General features: G+C 30.7%; 1 protein-coding gene across 1 annotated transcript; it reads right to left on the reverse strand.

Annotated features, from left to right (window-relative positions):
* Positions 1–4,276: 4,276 nt before the first annotated feature.
* LOC126009033 (U6 snRNA-associated Sm-like protein LSm3) lies at positions 4,277–4,585 on the reverse strand. The gene has a single exon (XM_049773363.1). The coding sequence runs from the start codon at positions 4,583–4,585 to the stop codon at positions 4,277–4,279; it is 309 nt and encodes a 102-aa protein (XP_049629320.1).
* Positions 4,586–21,943: the final 17,358 nt, after the last annotated feature.

Here is a 21,943-nt window from a genome sequence, read left to right on the forward strand (position 1 = left end):
TGAACGCAGAAATGTTAATTCAACGCCATGATTTATTTATGATTTATTTCAATAATAAAATATTGATATTAATTTCTTCATGAGTGCATATTTCCCACAGAGAATGTTCCAGTATGAATGGGATAATCCCCAGTTTCCCTGTCCCACATCCTTTGCCCTTGACTCTGCCTCATCTATGACAGACAGTTTTCTTTCTCTCTCCCTCTCTCACTCTACTTACTTTTTTTTTTTGGGTGGGGGGCATACCCGGTGGTGCTCAGGCATTATTTCTGGCTCCACGTTCATAAATCGCTCCTGGCAGGCACGGAGGACCCTATAGGATGCCGGGATTTGAACCAATGACCTTCTGCATGAAAGACAAACGCTTTACCTCCATACTATCTCTCCAGCCCCTCCACTTACTTTTTTTTTTTAAGACACAGTGGCTTGCAATACTATTACTGAAGGGGTAACATGCATATCATTTTATCTCCTTTCAGTACTCAGTTTTTGATCAGAGTGGTCATTAACAACTATAATTGTCATAGTGGTCTTATCTATGCTTTCACCTTACTTCCCTGCTATTTGTGACAAACTTCCTACCAGGGACGGTCCCTCCTGGCCATCATCTTTATTATCATTGGTTATTATCTCCATACTATCATTTATATATATATATATATATATATATATATATATACATATGTCTCACAAATGTAGCTCAGACATTTTTATAATATATTTCTATGAAATAAGAAATTATATTAATTTGAAAACAAATTAGAAAGGAAATGAAAGAGATAATTAGTTCTATTATGTTAAAAAAATAGACCAATCTGATACACTTACTGCTTTTTTAACTATTAATAATTTTAGTCATGTTTATGTGACTAAAATTTAGGTATTGGGAAAGAATGAAAATTTATTAACAATAGTTTCTATTTTTGGAGCTCCAAACAATTCTGATTCTAAATTATTCATTTACCTTCATTTTTCAAAAGAATACTGAGAATTTTTTTGGAAAAAGGGGTATATAACTTGTTCCCTAATAGTTAACATTTTATTTCAACATATAGTCACCATTGATATATTTATCTGCTCTTTGTTTAGTAAGAATTCATAATACACTGGAGCCAGAGCTATAGTAGAGGCTATTTTGCATGTGACCAACCCAGGTTTGATCCCCTTCATCCCATATGGTGGCATGAGTCTGCCAGGATTAATAATGCAGAGTCCCTAGCACCATATGTGGCCCAAAAAGAAAAAAAAAAAAACAAAAACAAAAAAAAGAAATAATTGCCTATAAAAAATGTCCTCAGCATCCTCATTAGCCAACAATTATTCTAGGGATTTTTTTTTCTAGACTTCACCTTTCTCATCATTTCCTTATGAACATTCTCATTACGCCTACTAGTCTTTGCCACTGCGAAGTTATATATTGTTTACAATCAATTTCAGTTTTTAATTAGGCTTATTCTCCAAAGGTGCTACTTCTTTGAATATATCTCAGGTATTGTCTATATTTTCTGCCCATATACTGAATTAGTACTTCTGGGCCAAATCAAGCTCGATAATAAGGAGAAAGGTAAATGGGACATTGAATCATTAAGTAAGTACAAAAACTAAGTATCATAATGGCAATTAATTTTTTTCATAATAAAGATAACTACATTAGAAAAAATATTTTAAAAATATAATAACATAAAAAGTTCTTAAAATCAGTTTGCCAGATGTTTTCTCAAAATAAGCTATTTTCAGTAAGTCCATTTTTACTTCAAAGTAAAACATTTCACAACACCCATGTATCAGAAAATCTCTCCAACTGCATTTGTTACTGATTCCATCTGACAAGTGGCTGCTTCTCTACAATTACTGTACAAATCATTATTTCCAAAATAAATTAAACTCAAATCACTCTATCCAGTTCTCCTACAATCATTAATAAGTATCTTGTAAAATAAGAAGCTACACCTGCATTAGTAAGAGAAAAAGCTTATACTAACATGTTGAGCTTTAATGTATCTAATGACTTTATGAAATGTATCTAATTATTCTTCAATAAAATTATAAGGATTTTTATAAGGTATGATGGGTGAAGCCAAAACCTAAATCTAAGAGGACTTCTAATGTGTTTTAGTTTAAGTATCTCTGAATTTTACAATAAAATTAATATTCTCCTTATTAGACCAATTTAAATATACAGAATCAGTTTCTTTGTGATAAACACAGCACTTAACATTCTATTGATTTTCACTGATAATAATATTTTTCATATTAATATACAGTTCTAGTCTTACCATGAAACTTAAAGACAAAATTGTATATTATATATAATTGTAGCATAATAATAAACCATGGCTGTGGTGATTGGCATTTGGTTAATTTAATTTTCAGTGATTCAAGTTGAATATATCTTCAGTTTTATTTGGAGAGAACCACACCCAACTATGCTCAAGAATAATTTCTGGCTCTGCATTCAGGACTCATTCCTAGCAATGCTTGGGGATCATATCGTGATCAAACCTAGGTCTGCCATGTGCAAGGTAAATGCTCTACCTGTTACACTATAGCTTTGGCCCGATGAAAATATCTTCAATTTGTTCTGAAAAATTTTCAGATGTTCTCAAATCATAGATAAGCATTATATATCTAATGGAATATATATTAGTTTCTATATATGGTAATACAATTCTTGTGTTATTAATTTTTACTTCTCATGACTTAAACATTTTGTTTTACTAAAGATAAAAATATATTTCCTGTCACTAATGATGCTTTTATTTACAATTTCTAAGAATTAGAAATCTGTTTATTAAATAACAATCATTAAGTTTTCATATAACTGATTGAATCTGAATTTTTCATTTAAAAGACATCAGAAGAATAATATTTAATTTTATGTAATGTGTTACATTAGAAATTCTATTTCAATTTTGTTTAAAGAAATATTTCAAAGAAAAAGTAAAAGACATTTAGAATATTATGTTACAGGTATACTATATACTTTTATATTTTATTGTAATCGATCTCAGTAATGAAAATATAAATTTACTGGTAGCTTCCAATCCTCATTGAATATAAATTTATAGCAAAACCTAGTTGTGCTTAACAAAAATTACATGAAAAAACTGTCTTTGTTTTTAGTGAAGTCCCAAATTTTCTCACCTTATTCTGTAAATAACCTTGCCTCCAGAGATTTTAGAATTACTGCCATAAGAGCCCAAAGCAAACAATTATTCTCTAAGACAGTTCTGATATGAGATATAATGTCTCAAAAGATTCTTTGACAAATAGCCAAACCAACATGACAGTGTAAAATGAAGCACTTGTAGAAAAGCCTAGGTTTCTCCTTCACATCTAAGAAATGAAAATTCTTCATTGCACAAAATTATTACAGTAATATAAGACAATTATATTTTCCTTGATAAAATATTCCAAATAAAAATTATTTGCCATGCTTACATAGACCTGAATCACCTCATTCTCGTCACCATAAACAAAAGAAAATTTAGGAATATTTATTTACTTATCTATAATATATATAGAACTGAATATCAGAACTAAAACTTTTTACTCTGTGGTTAATAGTTAAAGTCAATACTTTAGTAACAATGTCAATATTAATTTGTTTCACCTACACTATCGTATTTCTATATACTTTTAGAGTTTCTTTACTTAACTTTATTTCTCATATAATATGTTAAGTATAAGATTATCCTGATCTAATTTATTTCTTGATATCTATCATTTTCCATCTTTGTGGTAAAAATAATTTTTCTGTTCAAAATATAAATTATTTGTAATTAAAATTGTTATATTTGTTTGAAAATGAGTCCTGTTTATGCTTATGTTTTACCATTATATGGTATGGTACTACAGTATAAAAAATAAAATAATGTCTAGTACTTAGATCTAAACCTTTGTATATAGTTGTTGAGACTATGATATAACTAAAATACAATTAGATATTTCAAAATTTTTTGAAATAAAATCTTTTTTTTTTTTAACAAAAGGGAGCACATATAATTTAAGAAAAAGAAATAAGAAATGAAATAGGAATTGGAGCCTATCAACTCCTGAAAACAGAATTTCTCATCTTGGTGAGCACAATTATTGCTAGGGCTGGAGAAAAATTAAAATGCCATTTAGCTTAAGAATTTGAGTTATCAGCAAATCAACTCATTTCAGGAGCAAAAGCAGCCATGGCCATTTCTTCATGTGTAAACTCACACCATTTTCTCTTTTGAATGTCTTCTACATCTATGGACGCAACCAAACTTACACGGGACACACGGTCTTAGCCAGCTCTCAATGGAGGAGCCACGAGAACCACACCATCTCCCCGGACAAAAAGCATCAGAATATTCCGTTTCGTTGATTTATAGATCTCTTCATATGTTTCTTCATCAGTTTCTATAGTGGTCACAGTTTCTTCCACATCTCCAAAAATCATATTTAAAAGTTGATCATATGCATGCAGTCTGCCTCGAAGCTCTCTGTCGTTTCTCATTTTCACATAAATTCTCTCATCTAGGCTGAATCTAATAAGATCCAAGAGTTCTTCCACAGTATTGGTAGTTTGTTGCTGGTCCATGTCGTCCACCATGTTTTAAACCCTTGCCTGAAATAAAATCTTAAGAAGAATTTATACTCATTTACAATCATCAAATCGTGCCGGAAATGTGGAAGCAAAGAATAATACATTAATTAAAAATATTGTTTTATTGTTATTTATTGAGCCATACTTAAAAGTTTTGCAAATACAGAAAAGAATCAGCTAACAAATTGTCAGACATTCTAATATAAAATGTCTAATCTAAAGCTTTGATAAGATAAATGTTATATAGTTTATTTCATGTTTAAAATATTTTTTATCATTTTATCTTTGCATAGATAGGTTCAGTACCTTGTTCTAAAGCAGTGTAGATTTGCCTTCTAAAACCATTAAAATATATGTGAATAGGTATTGAAATTCGTGATTTTTTAAATATTGAATGGAATTAGTTTCTTCAGTAGAATCAATGACAATATTTCCAGATTGTTTCCTGTCAAGATAGAATGTGATGGAATCTTGTAGCAGTTTATTTTGAAATGCAGCTTTCAGTTATTTTGCAATAAAATAGAAATTGTCTTCAGAGAAATAAATGATCATATCTATAAATAATACTTTTGGGACAGGGAGTTAGCAAAATTGGTAGATAATATATCTGACATATAAGAGGACCCAAATTTAAGATTTGGCAGTATGTAGCAACAACAAACACAGAAATACTATCTTGTGGCTCCCATGTGCAGACACATCATATACTAGTTATGACCTTGGTGAGCAGCCATAAATGCAAATTAGCGTCACCAGCATGAAAATGCCTGAATTCTACTGGGTGTGATATATGTAAAACCAAATAAAATATATTACATCAATGTAAAAGTTGTGGCTGACATAAAAACTAAACATTTATATATTAATTAAACGAATACTTAAATACATTCACATTTACTAACTATGAAATGAGGATGCAGAACAATGTGACTCACAAGGCATTTTCCTTATTAACATTAAACTTCTTAGATTTTATTAGTTATGCAACACCATTATCTTCAAAGATTTTAGTCGAATTTTCTATATTTAACCTAAATGACAAATCATATATTAAACAACATTCAAAACAACTAGAATGTCAGACTTTAACAAAAGCAACCTTTGAGAAAAAAAAAAAAAAACCCTGAAATGTGGATAGCAAAACTTCCATAGCAAAGAATTCAAAGACACCACTTAAGCAGCTAAGAGCCCGAGAATTCTCTTGACAAGAAATAAATCCAACCCATGACCAAGAAGCTACAATGGTGAAAAAATATTTTAATTTATAGAACTTTAACCTTGGAGTAAAGATACACATACTTAGTAATATAATCCTTCTATCCACATACTAAAGGAGATAAATTCATGGAGAAGTAAGTTCAGTAAAATGTACTAAAAATTGAATACAAAGATCTAACCTTCAACAGCCTATGACATACTTATTGATCCAGTATCCTTAAACAATGATGCCAGCCTGAACAATATCCATTCCATGAAAAAACAAATTCAGAATCTGTATTTAAACTTCAGAGAAGGTATCAAGAAACAAATCAGGATGAGAGTTATGGGCTAGTACTCTTGGTTGATTTCCCACAATTTTTCTTATTGGAGTAGTAGAAGACTATATCAGAATCCCCTATCAATACAACTATACCTTGAAATAAATCCCTGAGAAGAGCTCCAGCCATCTCTAGTAAGTATTTGAGTCATCTATAAAAAGAGACAATTTTTGATGATTGGACATGATGAACAACAACAACAAAAAACTTACCCCTGTTAGTTCCCATCTATCTGCTAATAAATTCCCAGTAGATGTACCAAAAAAAGTACAGCAAGTTAGCAAGAGGATATCACTGACTGCTGCACTCCTTTGCCATACTCTACCTACCCACCCACACCCAACTCCTCAGTCTGTGTTCTATAAGCCTCCAGGATTTGAGACTCAACACTCCTTAAGAATCACCAGTACTGTCTTTTATCCACTGCTTAATGCTGCATGATTGTAGTATCTCAGCTGCTACCAGCAATTGCAGCAAAAGCTCTGAAGTCATAGCCCAGGCCCATGTCAAATCAGCACCACAGCTGATGCTCTAGTAAAACACATGTCAACAGATTTCAGCAGAAGCTCTATGCTCAAGAAATGAGTGCCATGATATATTAAAAATGCTAAATGGAAAAAAAGACCTCTAGTCAAAATAGTGAACCTGACTAGTTTATACTTAGATCTGAAGAAATGTTTGTCAGGTATGAATGGGCAGAGAAATTCATTTTCATTCAACTAGCCTTGAGATAAATACAAATAATAGTTCTAAACCAAGGAAAAGAAATTCCATTTAGCAAGATAACTTAAAGATTATAAAATGTGAAAAAGGAAGGAATAATAATGTGGACACAAAATGAACTCAAGATATGCTTGTTTTTAATTTAAGATAGATTATGTAGGCTTCAAATCCTATAAACCTCAAGGTAACCAAAACAAAAATGCTTAGTAAAAGAAAAACAAAGTAATGAAAAATACAAGGAAAGACTAAAAAAGAAGAAAATAAAAATAAAGAAAAGTGGCAATTACATACAAAATACAGAAAATGTCAATAAATTTCTTAAAACCAATAATTTCACTTAATACTAATAGCTTAAATAAAACAAAGGCAGAGACAAGATAGACCAGAAACAAAAATCTAATTTTCTGCTTCCTACATGGACCTACTTGAACTTCAATGATAAAAATTGTTTTGGAGCTCAAAGAAAATAATAAGAAAACAATCATAGGCTAAAGAAGGTAGGGAAAGCAAATGTAACACCAAATAAAAATTTCACTCTAAGTGAAATATATAAAAGAGACAAGGATAGTATTATTTTATGTTTAAATGATAAGTTGTTCAAGAGAGTCTAAGGCTTACAAAATACACATACCAGAAGTATAACCAAAAGTATAACCGACCTGTAAAGAGACAAGAACAACATGATAGTTGTAGGGTATGTTAGCATTCTACTCTCACAAATAGACAAGTAAACCAAAGATAAAACCAAGCAAGAAATTATTACCATATTAGCTTTAGAAGAAGATCAGGAGGATCAGTTCATGGTATGAAGCTTGCCACAAATAGCAGGAAAGTGCGTTTAGGACAAAGAAGAGACCACCGTGACAATGTCAATGATAGTTAGAAATTATCATTCTGGACAAGAATTGGGTACTGAATATGCATGATATTCCTTCAGTAACAATATTGCAGACCACAGTATCCAAAAGGTAAAAAAGGGGAAAGAGAGAAAAGAGAGAGAAGAGAGAGAGATGAAAATTATTTGCCACTGAAGCAGCCAAGGGGCAATGGAGGGAGGAGGGCTGGAGAGAAACTGGGGACATCTGTGAGGAGTATGTTGTACATTGACTAAAACTCAATTATGAAAAACTTTGTAACTATCACATGATTACTCAATTACAATTTTATATATAAATTTAATACAATAAAATAAAATCCAACAATGAAATTATTCCCTACAATGAGGAATAGGAAAGATTGATTTATTAGAAATTTATATCCTCATTAAAAAGTCAAATAAATGTTCTTTTAAATACTCCTTAAACATAGATTATATGTTGGAAAACAAAAGAAATAAAAAAGAATTTATATAAATTGAAACTATCTTAGAGCTTTTTGGATCATTAAAAATAAACGACAAAAAAAAAAAATCTGAGAGGGGCCAGAGCAGTGGCACAAAGCTGTAAGGCACCTGCCTTGCGTGGTAGCCTAGGACTGACCGAGGTTTGATCCCCCTGCGTCCCATATAGTCCCCTAAGCCAGGAGCGATTTCTGAGCTCATAGTCAGGAGTAACCCATGAGTGTCACTGGGTGTGGCCAAAAATCCAAAAAAAAATAAATAAACAAACATATGAGAGATCTCATACTAAGCAATGGTACCAAATAATCATTGGATCAACAAAGAACTAAGTGAGGACAATTAAACTTTCTGAGACAAGCTGCAAATTATCAAAGTATAAGGAGAATAGCAAGAACACTATTAAAGTGAATATTTATAACAATACTGATGGATATAAAAAAAACAAGTAAATCCTAGATAATCTAATTTTATACCTAAAAGAATTAGGAAAATAGAAAGTAAAAACAGGAGTAGGAAGATAAATATAAAAATTCAAGCAAAAAATAAATGATATAGAATTCAAAATTACAAAAGATCAATGAAATTAAGAACTGGATCTTTTTAACAAATTAAAAACAACAAATCCTTGGCAAAAGTCATGACATAAAGGAGAGTGAGTGAATGAGTGAGTGAGTGAGTGAGTGAGAAAGAAAGAGAAGGAGAAAGAGAGAAATGCCTTTAATAAATAGGGTTAAAAAGATGGTAACAGATACCATAAAAATGCAAAGACCTCAAGTGATTCCTCTGAACATACTTCAAGGTCACATGCAACAAAATTTCTACTAAGACCAGACTCAGTGATGATTTAGTAGTAGGACAAACTTGTTCATTCTTACTTTATTTAATATAATGTTAGAAATCCTAAAAGAAAAGTAAGAATTTGGCATTATGAATAAAAAGATACACAGATACACTTTTTTAAATTAATCATCTATATTCAATAGGTGACTTATTTGTTGACAACACTACAGAAGAATATGAATTAGAAGAAAAGTGGCTGAAGGAAGATATAAGAATTTCTAATATATAAATAATTTTCTTATTTATTAATGAAAGACATTTCCATTACATATTTATCTAACATATCCTTAATATTTCAACTATACTTTTATAGAAAAATTACATGAACCCATAAATTATATAATATAATATAATATAATATAATATAATATAATATAATATAATATAATATAATATAATATAATATAATATAATATAATATAATATAATATAATATAATATAATATAATATAATATAATATAATATAATATAATATAATATAATATAATATAATATAATATAATATAATATAATATAATATAATATATATTATTCTAGTCATCATGATTTATAGTACTATTAATTATAGAATTTTATACATATAATGTTTGACCACTACACCTTCCACCAAAGAGTCTACTTATTGGCAGTTGGTTATAGACATTCCATACAATTTAATAATCACTTTATAAACATAAATATGTAATAAAATATGATAAAGCTTAAATTATTTTGTGGGACTATATCTTTTGTATTATCTTAATCAGTTAAAAATGTTTAGCAATATGTGTCAACATGTCAAATCATGAGAAGAAGGGACATAATTTTCATCAGATTCCACAGTAATATATAATATATATAATTTAACTGAGCTATCGGGTGTTAGTGTGTGGTCAAATGTTATTTTGCTATTTCTATGATTATGTTGTTGAATGAGATGATCATTTGAATCAAATTCCTCAATGAAGCCATCTAACCCCTCTGTTGTTGGTCACATCTATCCATTGAAGATATGGATAGAGCAAAAAGGTTAAAGAAATAGAAACCTATGGGGCTGGAGAGATAGCTTGGAGGTAAGTCATTTGCCTTTCATGCAGAAGGGCGGCAGTTCGAATCCTGGCATCCCATATGATCCCCAGAGCTTGCCAGGAGCGATTTCTGAGCATGGAGCCAGGAGTCACCCCGAGAACTGCCGGTGTGACCCAAAAACCAAAAAAAAAATTAAAAAATAGAAAACTTATATTCTGCCTAGATTTCAGTTAGAACATTGGGTTTATCTAGTCATAAGACTTAGATTGTAACTTGGACTATTACTCTGATGCTTCTTTCATTTTGGATGTGAACTATTCCATCAGATCCCTTAATTCTATTGTGTGCTAAATACATGCTTCTTTCATCTTGATGTGAACTATTCCATTGTATCCCTTAATTCTATTGCTTGCTAAATACAGACATTTGGACTTAATCCATTTTATACTCAATAGACATTTTTTCTTATAAGAAATCTTTACGCATACACATATATAAGCATATATATTGAAGCTGTTCTTCAGGAGAACCCTGATTAATATAATTATCTAGCTCCCCTTACCAGATAACTCTAAATTAGCATAGTAAAAAAATACTGTGCTTTCTATTTAAATGCAGCTACAAAAGCCCGTCTGAAAGAAAATTCTGGAGTTATCACTGGTCAAAAGGACTGTGTTAATTAGCATATAACAGTATCATGAACTTGAGACTACTTTATATTCCTTAAATACAGAATTAATTATTCTTTAAATATTCAACTTACTCTGCTTCTGCTCTATTGCTGTGTATTTCCTAAATGCAAAATAGAAAGATGTTTTTTCTCAGATATTTTACTGACAAATAGAACTTTACAACATCAGCATTAGAATTCCCCAGAAACTATACGAGTTCATCTTTGCTTGGAAAAGAAAAAATAAATGACCCATTTATTAATTCCATTGTAATTGTCCTCTTTGTAACACTAATTAATGAAAGAATGCTGTATTTTACTCCTTGAGAACTTAAAAAAGCTATAATAAATTACAGAGACTATAGTCAATGAATAGTTTTAGAAAAAAATTTATGACATTGATGTCCAAGGTATTTCAACAGGGAATAAATTCTAAATTCCTATTTTATATCCATGATTTCAAGTTAAAATATAATGCTTTTTTTAAAGGTAACTCATAAGCAATCACATTAAAAGGAGACTCATAATCCAAGTTGTCTTTCATGATGCATATCGTATAAATATAGACCAAGAAATGAGACGTTATGTCTTATATGCTGTATTTTCCCTTTTGTATAAAGATTTTAGTTGGAAAAATCCTAAATAGAAGACAACTTGCTGAAGGGTGTGAAACTTATCTATTTTTCATATGATAATTTTTCTTCACAAGCAAGTGATGAGGCAAATAAACTGGTTATTAATTTCTACAGTACAATTTTTTGAGAACTTGACTCATTAGTCATAAATTCCACCAAAGGAGGAGTGTAAATAAGAAATTTTACAAAGTACATATATTCTATATTTCAGTTGAAATCAATGTAGTGGTATTCTTATTAGGAAATGCAAGAAACAGTTTTCTATGTGCCCCCCAGTAAGAGAAGTTGTAATGAGTTTCTACCACTATCAATTTAATTAGAATTTCAAAGAAGCAGTTAGCACCTTGCCTTTTAGAAAAAGATATCAGGTCATGCCACAGAACTTGATCATTTTTGAATATATTGTACATGTTTCTCCCAAGAAATATAATTTCTATTGCTTTGTCATGAAACAGAGGAAACTCCATAGATGAAAAATCAGAATAACAAACAATTTTTAATTTAAATTACTTTCAGAAAAAAAACCTCTTAAATTATTTTTACAATTTAACTTTTCAATATTTTATTAAACAGTATTCAAAAAGTCAACAAATTCCAATCCAGAAAGAGAAAGGTAGCAGCATGGTTATTAATGACAGTCTCTAATACATGAATTTTCCTAAGTCAAGCTTTGCACACTGATTTATCTAGATTTTGTGGAAATTTTTTCTTCTGTGATATTTTTAAATAAATGAAGTTGAATAATGGGTGATACTTAATATTTGTTGATATTTCAAAATCTAGTAATCACTTAAATATAGATTTAAATATAGATATGTAGTTAAATGATTTTATTTCATATTAATACTTAATAGATACAAATATGTTCATCTTCGATACTCTATTTGGAGTTAAAATCACAATTAAACATCTTTAAATATTGCTATTAAATTTTATATGCGTCAGAAGACACTTTACTTTCAACTTTAAGTTGGTAACCTGTTACTTTAATATTAAGGACTTGCAGTATCCAATGAATTCAGGCTGAATCTTTCTTCTTGTTATTGTTTGTTTCACTTAAGCTCGGCAAGAGCTAACAGAAAATATCTATAATCTTAGATCTGTGTTAGAAAGGAGAATATTGAGGTATCGTCCAGTATTTTCTCAGATTAGCTTAGGTGAGATGAAACTATATGAAATTGTCGTTTTTTTATTATGTTATTAATTTATTTTTTGGTTGGTTATGCTTTGGGGTCACATCGGGTTATGCTAAGGTTTGAGTCCCAGCACTAAATTCTGGGATCTGAGGAAAATTTGGGCTTCCGGGGATCGAACCAGATGGGCAACATTCAAGGCAAGCACACAGCCCACTAATGCAGTAGAAGGAGCAATTTACTCTGATTTTGTTTGATAAGAAATTAAAATGACAAATATAAGTTTAGAACTCATTTGCCTATCCTCTCTTATCTTGCCTGCTTCCTTTTTAATATCAAAGCAAGATTTCTTTTTATCAAAAAATATTAGAATCTGCTCTTTCCCTGACATAACCTCAGATAAGTTTTTGTTTGGATTTAGAATAAGATCTAGAGTTTTTTCCTTCATTGTCTGTAATGCCTGCCAACCTGATCATCTTCCTAGGTTCAGTTCACCCTCTCTTGCTACACTGTATATGGTTTGTCTTTCTATTCTTAATAGTCCAAATTCAAATTCACGGAAAGTTCTGGCATCTACCATACCCATTGCATGGAAATGCTTTCTCTAGATCTTAAGAGTAACTAGAGTTAGTCTTAATTCAGCAATTTTATTAGTAGAGCTTCTTGGATTTCTCTGCTTAAACATATTGTACAACATATCAAAGACTTAATTTACTTCCATTTTATTAATTTTTTTACACATTTTAATGACTGATACTGCAACCATCACAAGCATATTTAATGGTACTTTCTAGAATGAAAAAAAGTCCTTTTTTTCTGTTTGTTGTGTTCAGATTTTCTAGTTCTAGAACATATTCATACACATGGCAGGTGTCAGCAGGAGTTCAACAAACACTAGAATGAATAAATAGTGGTCATAACATTTTTCAGAATATTCCTATATTTTATATAGTAGTGAAGAATCTGGATGAGTTTTATCTTTGCAAAAATGAATATACCAATGTTTTTTTCAGCATAATATAACCAATTTATTGATTTTCTCTCAACTGGACACATTTGATAAGAAAAAGTAGGAGGCATTTATGAACATCTATTAATTAATCCTGGGCCAGTGCTATTAGCATCGTGTAGCAATACATCCACACATGTAAGAAAAATTAAAAATAAATTACTTCTATTTTTTATGTTTCAAAAGTACCATTGTCTTTGAGTGTTCCCCAAAGGGGGGTACACAGGGTCATTTTGCACATAACTAGCAAGGTTGAAACACTATTTCAGTTTTGTTGCAATCTTCCCTTTATGAGAATGCAAACATTCCAGTATTATTAAAAATGCAAACCAATAAGACATGAAATGGCTTTCTTATTGCTAACATTTATGCAAAACTACTTAAAATGTTAAAAATATTAATCTCCTACCCTATGTAGCAATTAATGCTGCACAGATGACGCAATTGTTTTTTCCACTGGAAAATCACCAGCAATCCACATTCTCTTCTTCTACTTAATTAACACAACTATATATATCCTTCAAAGTCACAGGCAACTGGTGTAATTGCTTTTGTAAATTCAACTAGTCTCCAATGAAGAACAGATTGTTAAATTAAATGCAAGTAATTTGAAGCTTTAAAAAATCAGGAATATAGACATTCTTGCCCCTGTGCAATGTAGGGTGAGATAGAGGTCAGGTAAAGAAAAGAAAAAGTAAGAATTCCTGATCTTGCTTTTGATTTTCTATTGAGATACCAGGTACATTTTTAAGACTATTTGTCAAGAAGGCATAATGGTATATAAAATAATTATACTTTATAATCAGCCACAACATTGTTGACAACGTATATGTGTGGTGAATTGATTTGAAACTGAGGGGAGAAAGGAAATGTGTGTGTATGTGCTTGTATGTGGAATAGCCTTGAAGTTTGAGGCAAAAAAACTTGAGAAGATAAGGATTACAAAAACATGCTGGAAACAAATTTTTTTTAATTTTTCACTACCTTTAATTGGAGATATCTTGAGGAAAATGGAGAACTGGGAGAGGAGGCAGATCAGAAGTAGTATACATATTCCCACACAGGTACATACATACATGCTTATTACCACTCTACATAGATTCTTCTTTTGAAATTTTTCCTATTCACTAATATGTATTTGTAACCAGAAATCCAATAACCTAATTGTTTTCACTATCACTCACAACTGACAACCATCTGTACAGAGCAATGAAAAAAAAATGAATTGGTGGATTTTAACATTTCCAGATGAAGTGAACAAGGCGATTATCTGCACTTTTGCTTTCACTTCTATTCTACAAACAAATATCCATATTATCTTATTTTCATAATTATAAATCTAAAAGAGTGGAGAAGGAAACAGGTAGAGACAGACAGAAGTAAAGACAGAGAAAATAAAAGAGAGTGAGAGTATGACCATATGTTTTGATCAAATATGGATTGCTTTGGTTACAAAAGCAAATGATTTGGACTGTATTTTCTTAAAAGCTTCTGCATGATGAATAAAACTGTCATTCAAAATATAAGATACTCTACTGGATGAAATAAAATATTGACATAATGTGCATATAATATAGGACAAGATCTACAGTATGTAAAGAACTCATAAGTGCAATAATAAAATAATATGCTGAGTGAAGACAGCCAAAAGGAGAGAGACCAAATCAGAATGATATCTTATGTGCAGGATATAAGGAAACATAATGATTAAATAATGCCTAAGGACAAAGAAAACAAAGAATACAAAAACTGATATTTAGTAGAAAACATGCCATTTGAAGGGGTATAGAAAGGGGACAACTTCTATGGTGGAGGGAAATAGTCAACCAAATAGAGAAGATGCTGAAAGGTGATGAAGGATTATGTATAAAATTCTATCATCAAAAGTACTATAAAGCACTACCACCAACAACAAAATGCACCTCTTATAGAAACAAACTATGGGAAACAGAGTTGAGTTATTGATGTAGGGGAAGTGGAAGTTGGTGAAATTATCAGGAGTCAAACATACCTTGTATGCCTGAAACCCAATCATGAATAACTTCATAAGTTCCTGAGGACTAAATTTAAAGAAGATACATGAACACTCATAAGAAAAACTTCTTTATGACTTATTTTTTTTAAAAAATGCATATAAAAATAACCACATGATAATGTCATTTTACACATGTGAGAAAGGCAAAATATCCAGATACAACAAATGAAAGTGGGATGTGGAGAAAAATGAGCCTTCAATACTACTAATGAGAATGTATGCTAATTTAAACTTTTCAGAAAATATGGCAGTTGATCAAAAATTAAAATATATCTACCACATGCTTTAGCAATTTCACTCTGAATATCTACACAAAGTATACAAAAATGCACTCATAAAGATATGTACACAAACGTATGCTTACTACAGGTTTGTGTATAATATTCAAGAAACAGACACAACTTAACTGCCTCAAAATAGATAGATTAATAAAATTAAATATTTGTACATATGAATAAATTTAATAAATGTAGGAAATAGCCAGATTTTATTGTTCCTTACTGCTTTGTTAGGCAGTAAGAAACTAACAGCAAGGAAAGATAAAATCTGGCTACTTGAAGTATTTTTGAAATAAAAGGGGATTATTCTAAAAAAAAAATAAGTTAAGAGAAAGACGGGGCCTGTGAGGTGACGCTAGGTAAGGTGTCTGCCTTGCCATCGCTAGCCTAGGAAGGACCATTGTTCGATCCCCCGTGTTCCATATGTTCCGCCCTAACCAGGCACAAATTCTGAGCACTTAGCCAGGAGTAACCCCTGAGCATCAAAGGGTGTGATCCAAAAAACCAAACAAACAAAAAAAAAAAAGAGAGAGAGAGAAGAGAAAGACAAAAACCAGATCAATAAATAAAGGATGGGAAGAGAAACAGCTAAATAATAAAAAAAAAAAAAAAAGAAAGAAAACTAGATTCTGACCAAAGATCAGAATACATTCAGGGGGAGGAGGAGAGAAGGAGAAAGTGATGAAATAAACTAGTACAGAGTTCAATGGTCTCTTATGAAGAGATATTGATTCTTTGGTGGTGGGTATAATATGGTAAGATAGATGATACAAAGATAGATGATAGATAGAGAGATACATGATACATGGATAGATGATAGATATTTTGTATTTCTAAAATGCTGTTTTGTAAGTCATCTCAAAGAATCAATTGTGAATTGCTTAGCAGAAGTCAAGAATAACATGATAAATTAGGTGTAATTTTATCAAAAGAACAGGTAAAAGTTTAATTCAGAGATGGAGTGGACTTAATCAAAGGAAAGGTAAGAAAGAGGACTCTAAGGGTATGTTGATTCTGTTATGCAAATGGTATATACGAATGTGTATAATGTAAAAGTAATGATTTTGGAGGCCATTTTTATATCAGTTTTCACCTTACTGACTTCTATAGGCCTAATTTTATAATCATTAAGATGGAAATAATATCTTCCATAGGAATGTAAAAATTAAATAAGTAACAATTATGAAAACTGTTGTCACATATTAAAGTATTTAGTTAGTAATGTGATTGTGACAAACTTGAATGTAATTAAACTTGCTAATTTAATTTTCCAGACCATTTTATTTCCTACTCTGTATTTTCTTCATCTTAGTAGTCTAGGGCAATTGGCAAATAGTTGACCTGATTTTATATATATGTTATTATGATGGCTAATGCAAAAACTTCTATAGGACTAAAAATTCCAAAACAGCGACAACAATGATACCCATGTACATGATCAGCCAGTGCTATTTTATATGTAATAAATAATGTTAAAAATTAACACTAATAATGTCTTATTAGTCAACACATGATGAATATCTATACATCTATATCTTATACATAAAAATTCTGCAGCAAAAGCAATATAAATGGCTAAAGAGTTATGATTCATAATTTGATATCATAATTTTTCAATATATTTATTATTGGAAGTTCTCATGATGATTTCCATTGCTGTGCTATTATAATGTGGAATTCAGAGTTGAAGAAAAGTTATATAATCAAATGGTTAAAAGAAATAGAAATGTCTTCTCAGTTTTTTTGCATCAGTTTCAAAGATAGAAATAATAAATGACTCTAAGCTTTACCTAACCACTACTCATTACTCATATTCATAAAATGGAATGTAATTTGACTTCCACTACAGGAATAAATTAAAAAAGTATAAAAAAATAAGGTTTTTGGGACTTGAGTGATAGTACAGAATGTAGGTTTCTTGCCTTGCACTTGGCCTAGCTGGGTCTGATCTGTGGCATCTTTTATGGTCCCCTGAGCACCACCAGGAATGATCCCTTAGAATAGAGCCAGGAATAAGCCCTGAACATCATTAGGTGTGACCCCAAAACAAACAAAATAAATATAAAGTATTTTACTGTTTATAAAACAGAAAAATAATTTTAACTTTAGTCTTATTCTTTATACACACATAAATGAGAACAATACCCTCTGTATTAAATAATGTTAACTCTATAGATTTTATTTATAATACAACATGTCACCAAAATTGGAGACAGAATATTATTTAATTAAAATGGTTGCAATTTAAGACAATATATTTGAACTCACATATTTATGAATAAGGAAATCAAAGAATGAAAGAAAATCACATTAACTATATGGGCCTGCACAAAATTTTGTTCCAGATATTAATATTAATACAAAATATAATACCTCACATGTCACATGAGTTACAATATTTTAATATTTTTAGTCAATCTTTTGTATCAACATGAATGACTGATACACAACTGGTGAATAAAACCCACAGATTTTTATAACTGCAGTTTGGATTAAACCAAATACACTGAAGAGTACTTCAAAGAAAGTAGATTTCATTTTTACATCTTTATCTCTCAAAGGAATTTTACGAAAGTTCATATTATCATTTAGGAAAACTTACCATCTTAAAAAAACACATTTATTTTTAAATTCTTTATTAGCTGCACACATTTGTATTAAACATAAAATTATCACACAGCCCTTTTTCGAAGAAAACGTGCCTGTAATATGACTCCCTGTAATGGATTCATTGAAAAAAGATGATATTTCACATTTGAAATTAGTTGGTATATTTTAGACATTTCAATTTCTTTTAACATAGATATATTTTTTGTGAACAAGATAGGCATATTTATCATAAATTGGCTAATCAGCATTTGTTAATCATTTTTCTAAAATATTACATAAAATAGTATCAGTGCTGCTTTTATTATTTTTGCTTCTAAACTTTATTGTCAAACAGACTAGAACATATTCTGAAAGGAGATTGGACTCAGTAAGTTGCCCTAAGTGCATACATTTTATTATTTCTGAGGGTTACATTGCAGTTAATAAACTCTAGGTCATAAAAAAAATCACCTCACTGAATTTACAAATATTTCAAAAAGGTAAAGAGATACTAAATAAATCATCAAATTTTCTAAATCTAAATGTTTATTTTTATCCATTTCTAGAGTGAAATGAAGGCATTTCTCACCATCAGAGTGTAGGGTTAATGTATGAAGAGACCATTAAACTTCCATCATCTAAACATGATAACTGCCTCATGAGTCCCCATAATCTTTCAAAGCTATTTTTAAGTCACTTAAGCTTTCAATTTATACTAAACATCCACCAAGAGATTTTCTATTAAATTTAGTGCAACATTTTAAATGATCAGTACAACTCGATTTTAAATAAATTTACAGTAAAAGTAATTTCTAAAGACATAACTTAGACAATTTTCTTCACTGCATCATTGGTTCTGAATGGCAACTTTCAAGTTTAAAGCATTAAAGATCTTTTAAAATCCCTAGACAGTTATACTCTAATGTAAATTTTAGGAGGTTAATTGGTGCTAAAATGACAAAATAGGTTGTGGGATACTTACACATTTCTGACAACCCCAAATAATTTACAATAGCAAGTTTTTCACAATGTGTCAGAAAGCATCAGAAAAATTTCATGCGAGATTAAAAATCACTTGTTTCCTGACAAAATGTTTGATCTGAAAAGAACGCTATTGGTCAGGATATTATTTTGTGAACTAATGAATTCTGGGACACAGGGTTTTGTGACTGGGAACTTGGGAATTTCACCTGGAAAGAACATATGACAATTGGGAATGATTGGCTACTCATCAATGGAGACAGAAACCTGAGGTAAAATACAAAGGAGCTATTGATGGCTTTTGTCTGTGGCAGACAGAAGCCTAAGGGAAGGGTGACTGCTCTCTCCTAGTGTCATGGATGTCACATGATAGAAAGTTTTATGTTTGTTTCTGACATTAGGCAAACAAAAACCTTTTGAATGCTGAATTAGGCTCTTGTTTTGGAGTCTGCAAGCTGCTCATTCCCATTGATGAGTACCGATCTGATTGCAGCCCTTTCATTTTTATGGTGTTAACTGTGCAGATTGTATGTGGTAGAAGGCTTGAGACAGAATCACCAACCTTATGCTCTTGAGGTCACAGAGCTTTAGTATTTTTCTTTTTTTTTTCTTTTTTTTTGGGGGGGGGACAATTGTGAGGGTAGGGAGTGTCTTGGGAGTTTACCAATCTCTGCTTAAGTAAACAATATGAGCTCAGTCTTCTGAAACCAGTTTAGCAAAAGATGCTTTTTCTTTTTTTTCCTTTTCCTTCTGGAGAAGGAGACAGCACTATCACCACAGCTCAGCTTTGCTCATCCTCGGGGGCTGTGCAAAGTGTGAGGGCAAGAAAGCTTTGAGGGAGCCCTTCCTGTTCCTGCTGGTCCCTGTGATCTGTACTCACTTGAGGTTCTGAGGTTCAAAATTTGATGAGTTGGCAGGAAAAGATAAATCTGTTTGTAAAGGCATGGTAAAGATTGTATTCTGGCAGAGCGAGTCATGGATTGAAAAATATGAAGCCATCTTTAAAGTCCTTTATTATAGCATATTTAAAATATATACATTTACTTTGAATTAAAAGAATCCAAAGAAATGAGAATAAATTTCTTCTCTCTGTTACTAGACTTTGAAGTGGAGAAATGTGGAGCTAAAACCTGTTTTAATCAAAAGGAGTCTAGCAAGAAACAATCAATTAAAGAACAGTCTGATTCTCTGCGACATCAATGTATGAAAATCTGTTAGACGCCAGATTGTGTCTCAAGACACATATGATGAACTGAACAAAATGACCTGCTAATAGCTTTTACGGGTAATAAATGCATCATGTTATTGGTAATTCTGCAGATGGTAAATCAAGCTAATATCGAAGCTGAAACAAGCTACTTGTTAAATATAGTTCAAAATTATCCCTTTTATTCAAAAACTATAGTGCACAGAAAGAAAGATGATCACTCTTGATATTTCTAAGAGTCTTAAAGGGCTAAACATTCCTATTCTTTCTTAAAGACATTTTAAATTTTAAATCCTTTGGAGAGAGCATGCTTGAAATAGATTTAAACTGAGAAAACTATGTTTATTTAGATTATGAGCAGAAACTAAAATGTGAAACCTTTGCTGAAATTGAAGTGTGACTTCACCTCATACAATGCACATTAGATGATATTTCCAATCAGCATTTGGTATATTGACCTAGTAAATTGAACACTTGAACACATACATATTAACAAATAATAGGCTGGGGGGTTGTTGATGGACATGCTGTTCATATTATTGAAAACCTTGAATTATCTCCTTTTTCAAAAGAATACTTAAGCTTTGCTTTATTATTGTAAGTCCCAAAATCAACAGAAGCAGAATTTGAAAAAGAGAGGCAATTAGAAATAAATAAGAGGGCTATGATTCAAGAAGGCACTAATATATAAAAGAAAAAAGATTGTGATCACATATAGAAAGAGAGTCAGTAAATGAATGAAAACAACTTTGTTGATACATAGACAAACACTGATTTTAGAATTTTATAACCTTCTCTTTGAGCTGATTTCCTTAAATTAAAATTTAATAGTTTGTCCACCCATTTTATATATGTAAATTTACTCATTTTTATTAACTGAAGATAAGATCAGTATCAACTGTGCAATTTTTTTAATTAAAATTGATTTTAAATGTATTCATAAAAATATCAAATAAATTTAATTTTAAAAGGATATGATCATATATGTATTTATGTGATTTTATATGGTTATGTTTTCATATGTGTACGTATAAAGGCATGAATACAAAAATGAAGACATGTCTACATAATATACTTTTTGTTTGTTTTTGTTTTGGGGCCATACCCGGTGATGCTCAGGGGTTATTCCTGGCTATGCACTCAGAAATCGCTTATGGCTTAAAGGACCATATCGGACACAAGGGGATCAAACCATGGTCTGTCCTAGGTTAATATGTGCAAGGCAGGAGTCCTACTGCTTGTGCCACCGCTCTAGCCCCATAATATACTTTTAAAAACTACTGATTCAATTGCAGCTTAAGAAATCACAAGTTTGTAAATTATTTTTATTAACTTTAAGATTATTGCATATATTGCAATCACTAATTTTAATATTAGG

The sequence above is a fragment of the Suncus etruscus genome, chromosome 5 (assembly GCF_024139225.1).
Source record: "Suncus etruscus isolate mSunEtr1 chromosome 5, mSunEtr1.pri.cur, whole genome shotgun sequence".
NCBI lineage: Eukaryota > Metazoa > Chordata > Mammalia > Eulipotyphla > Soricidae > Suncus > Suncus etruscus.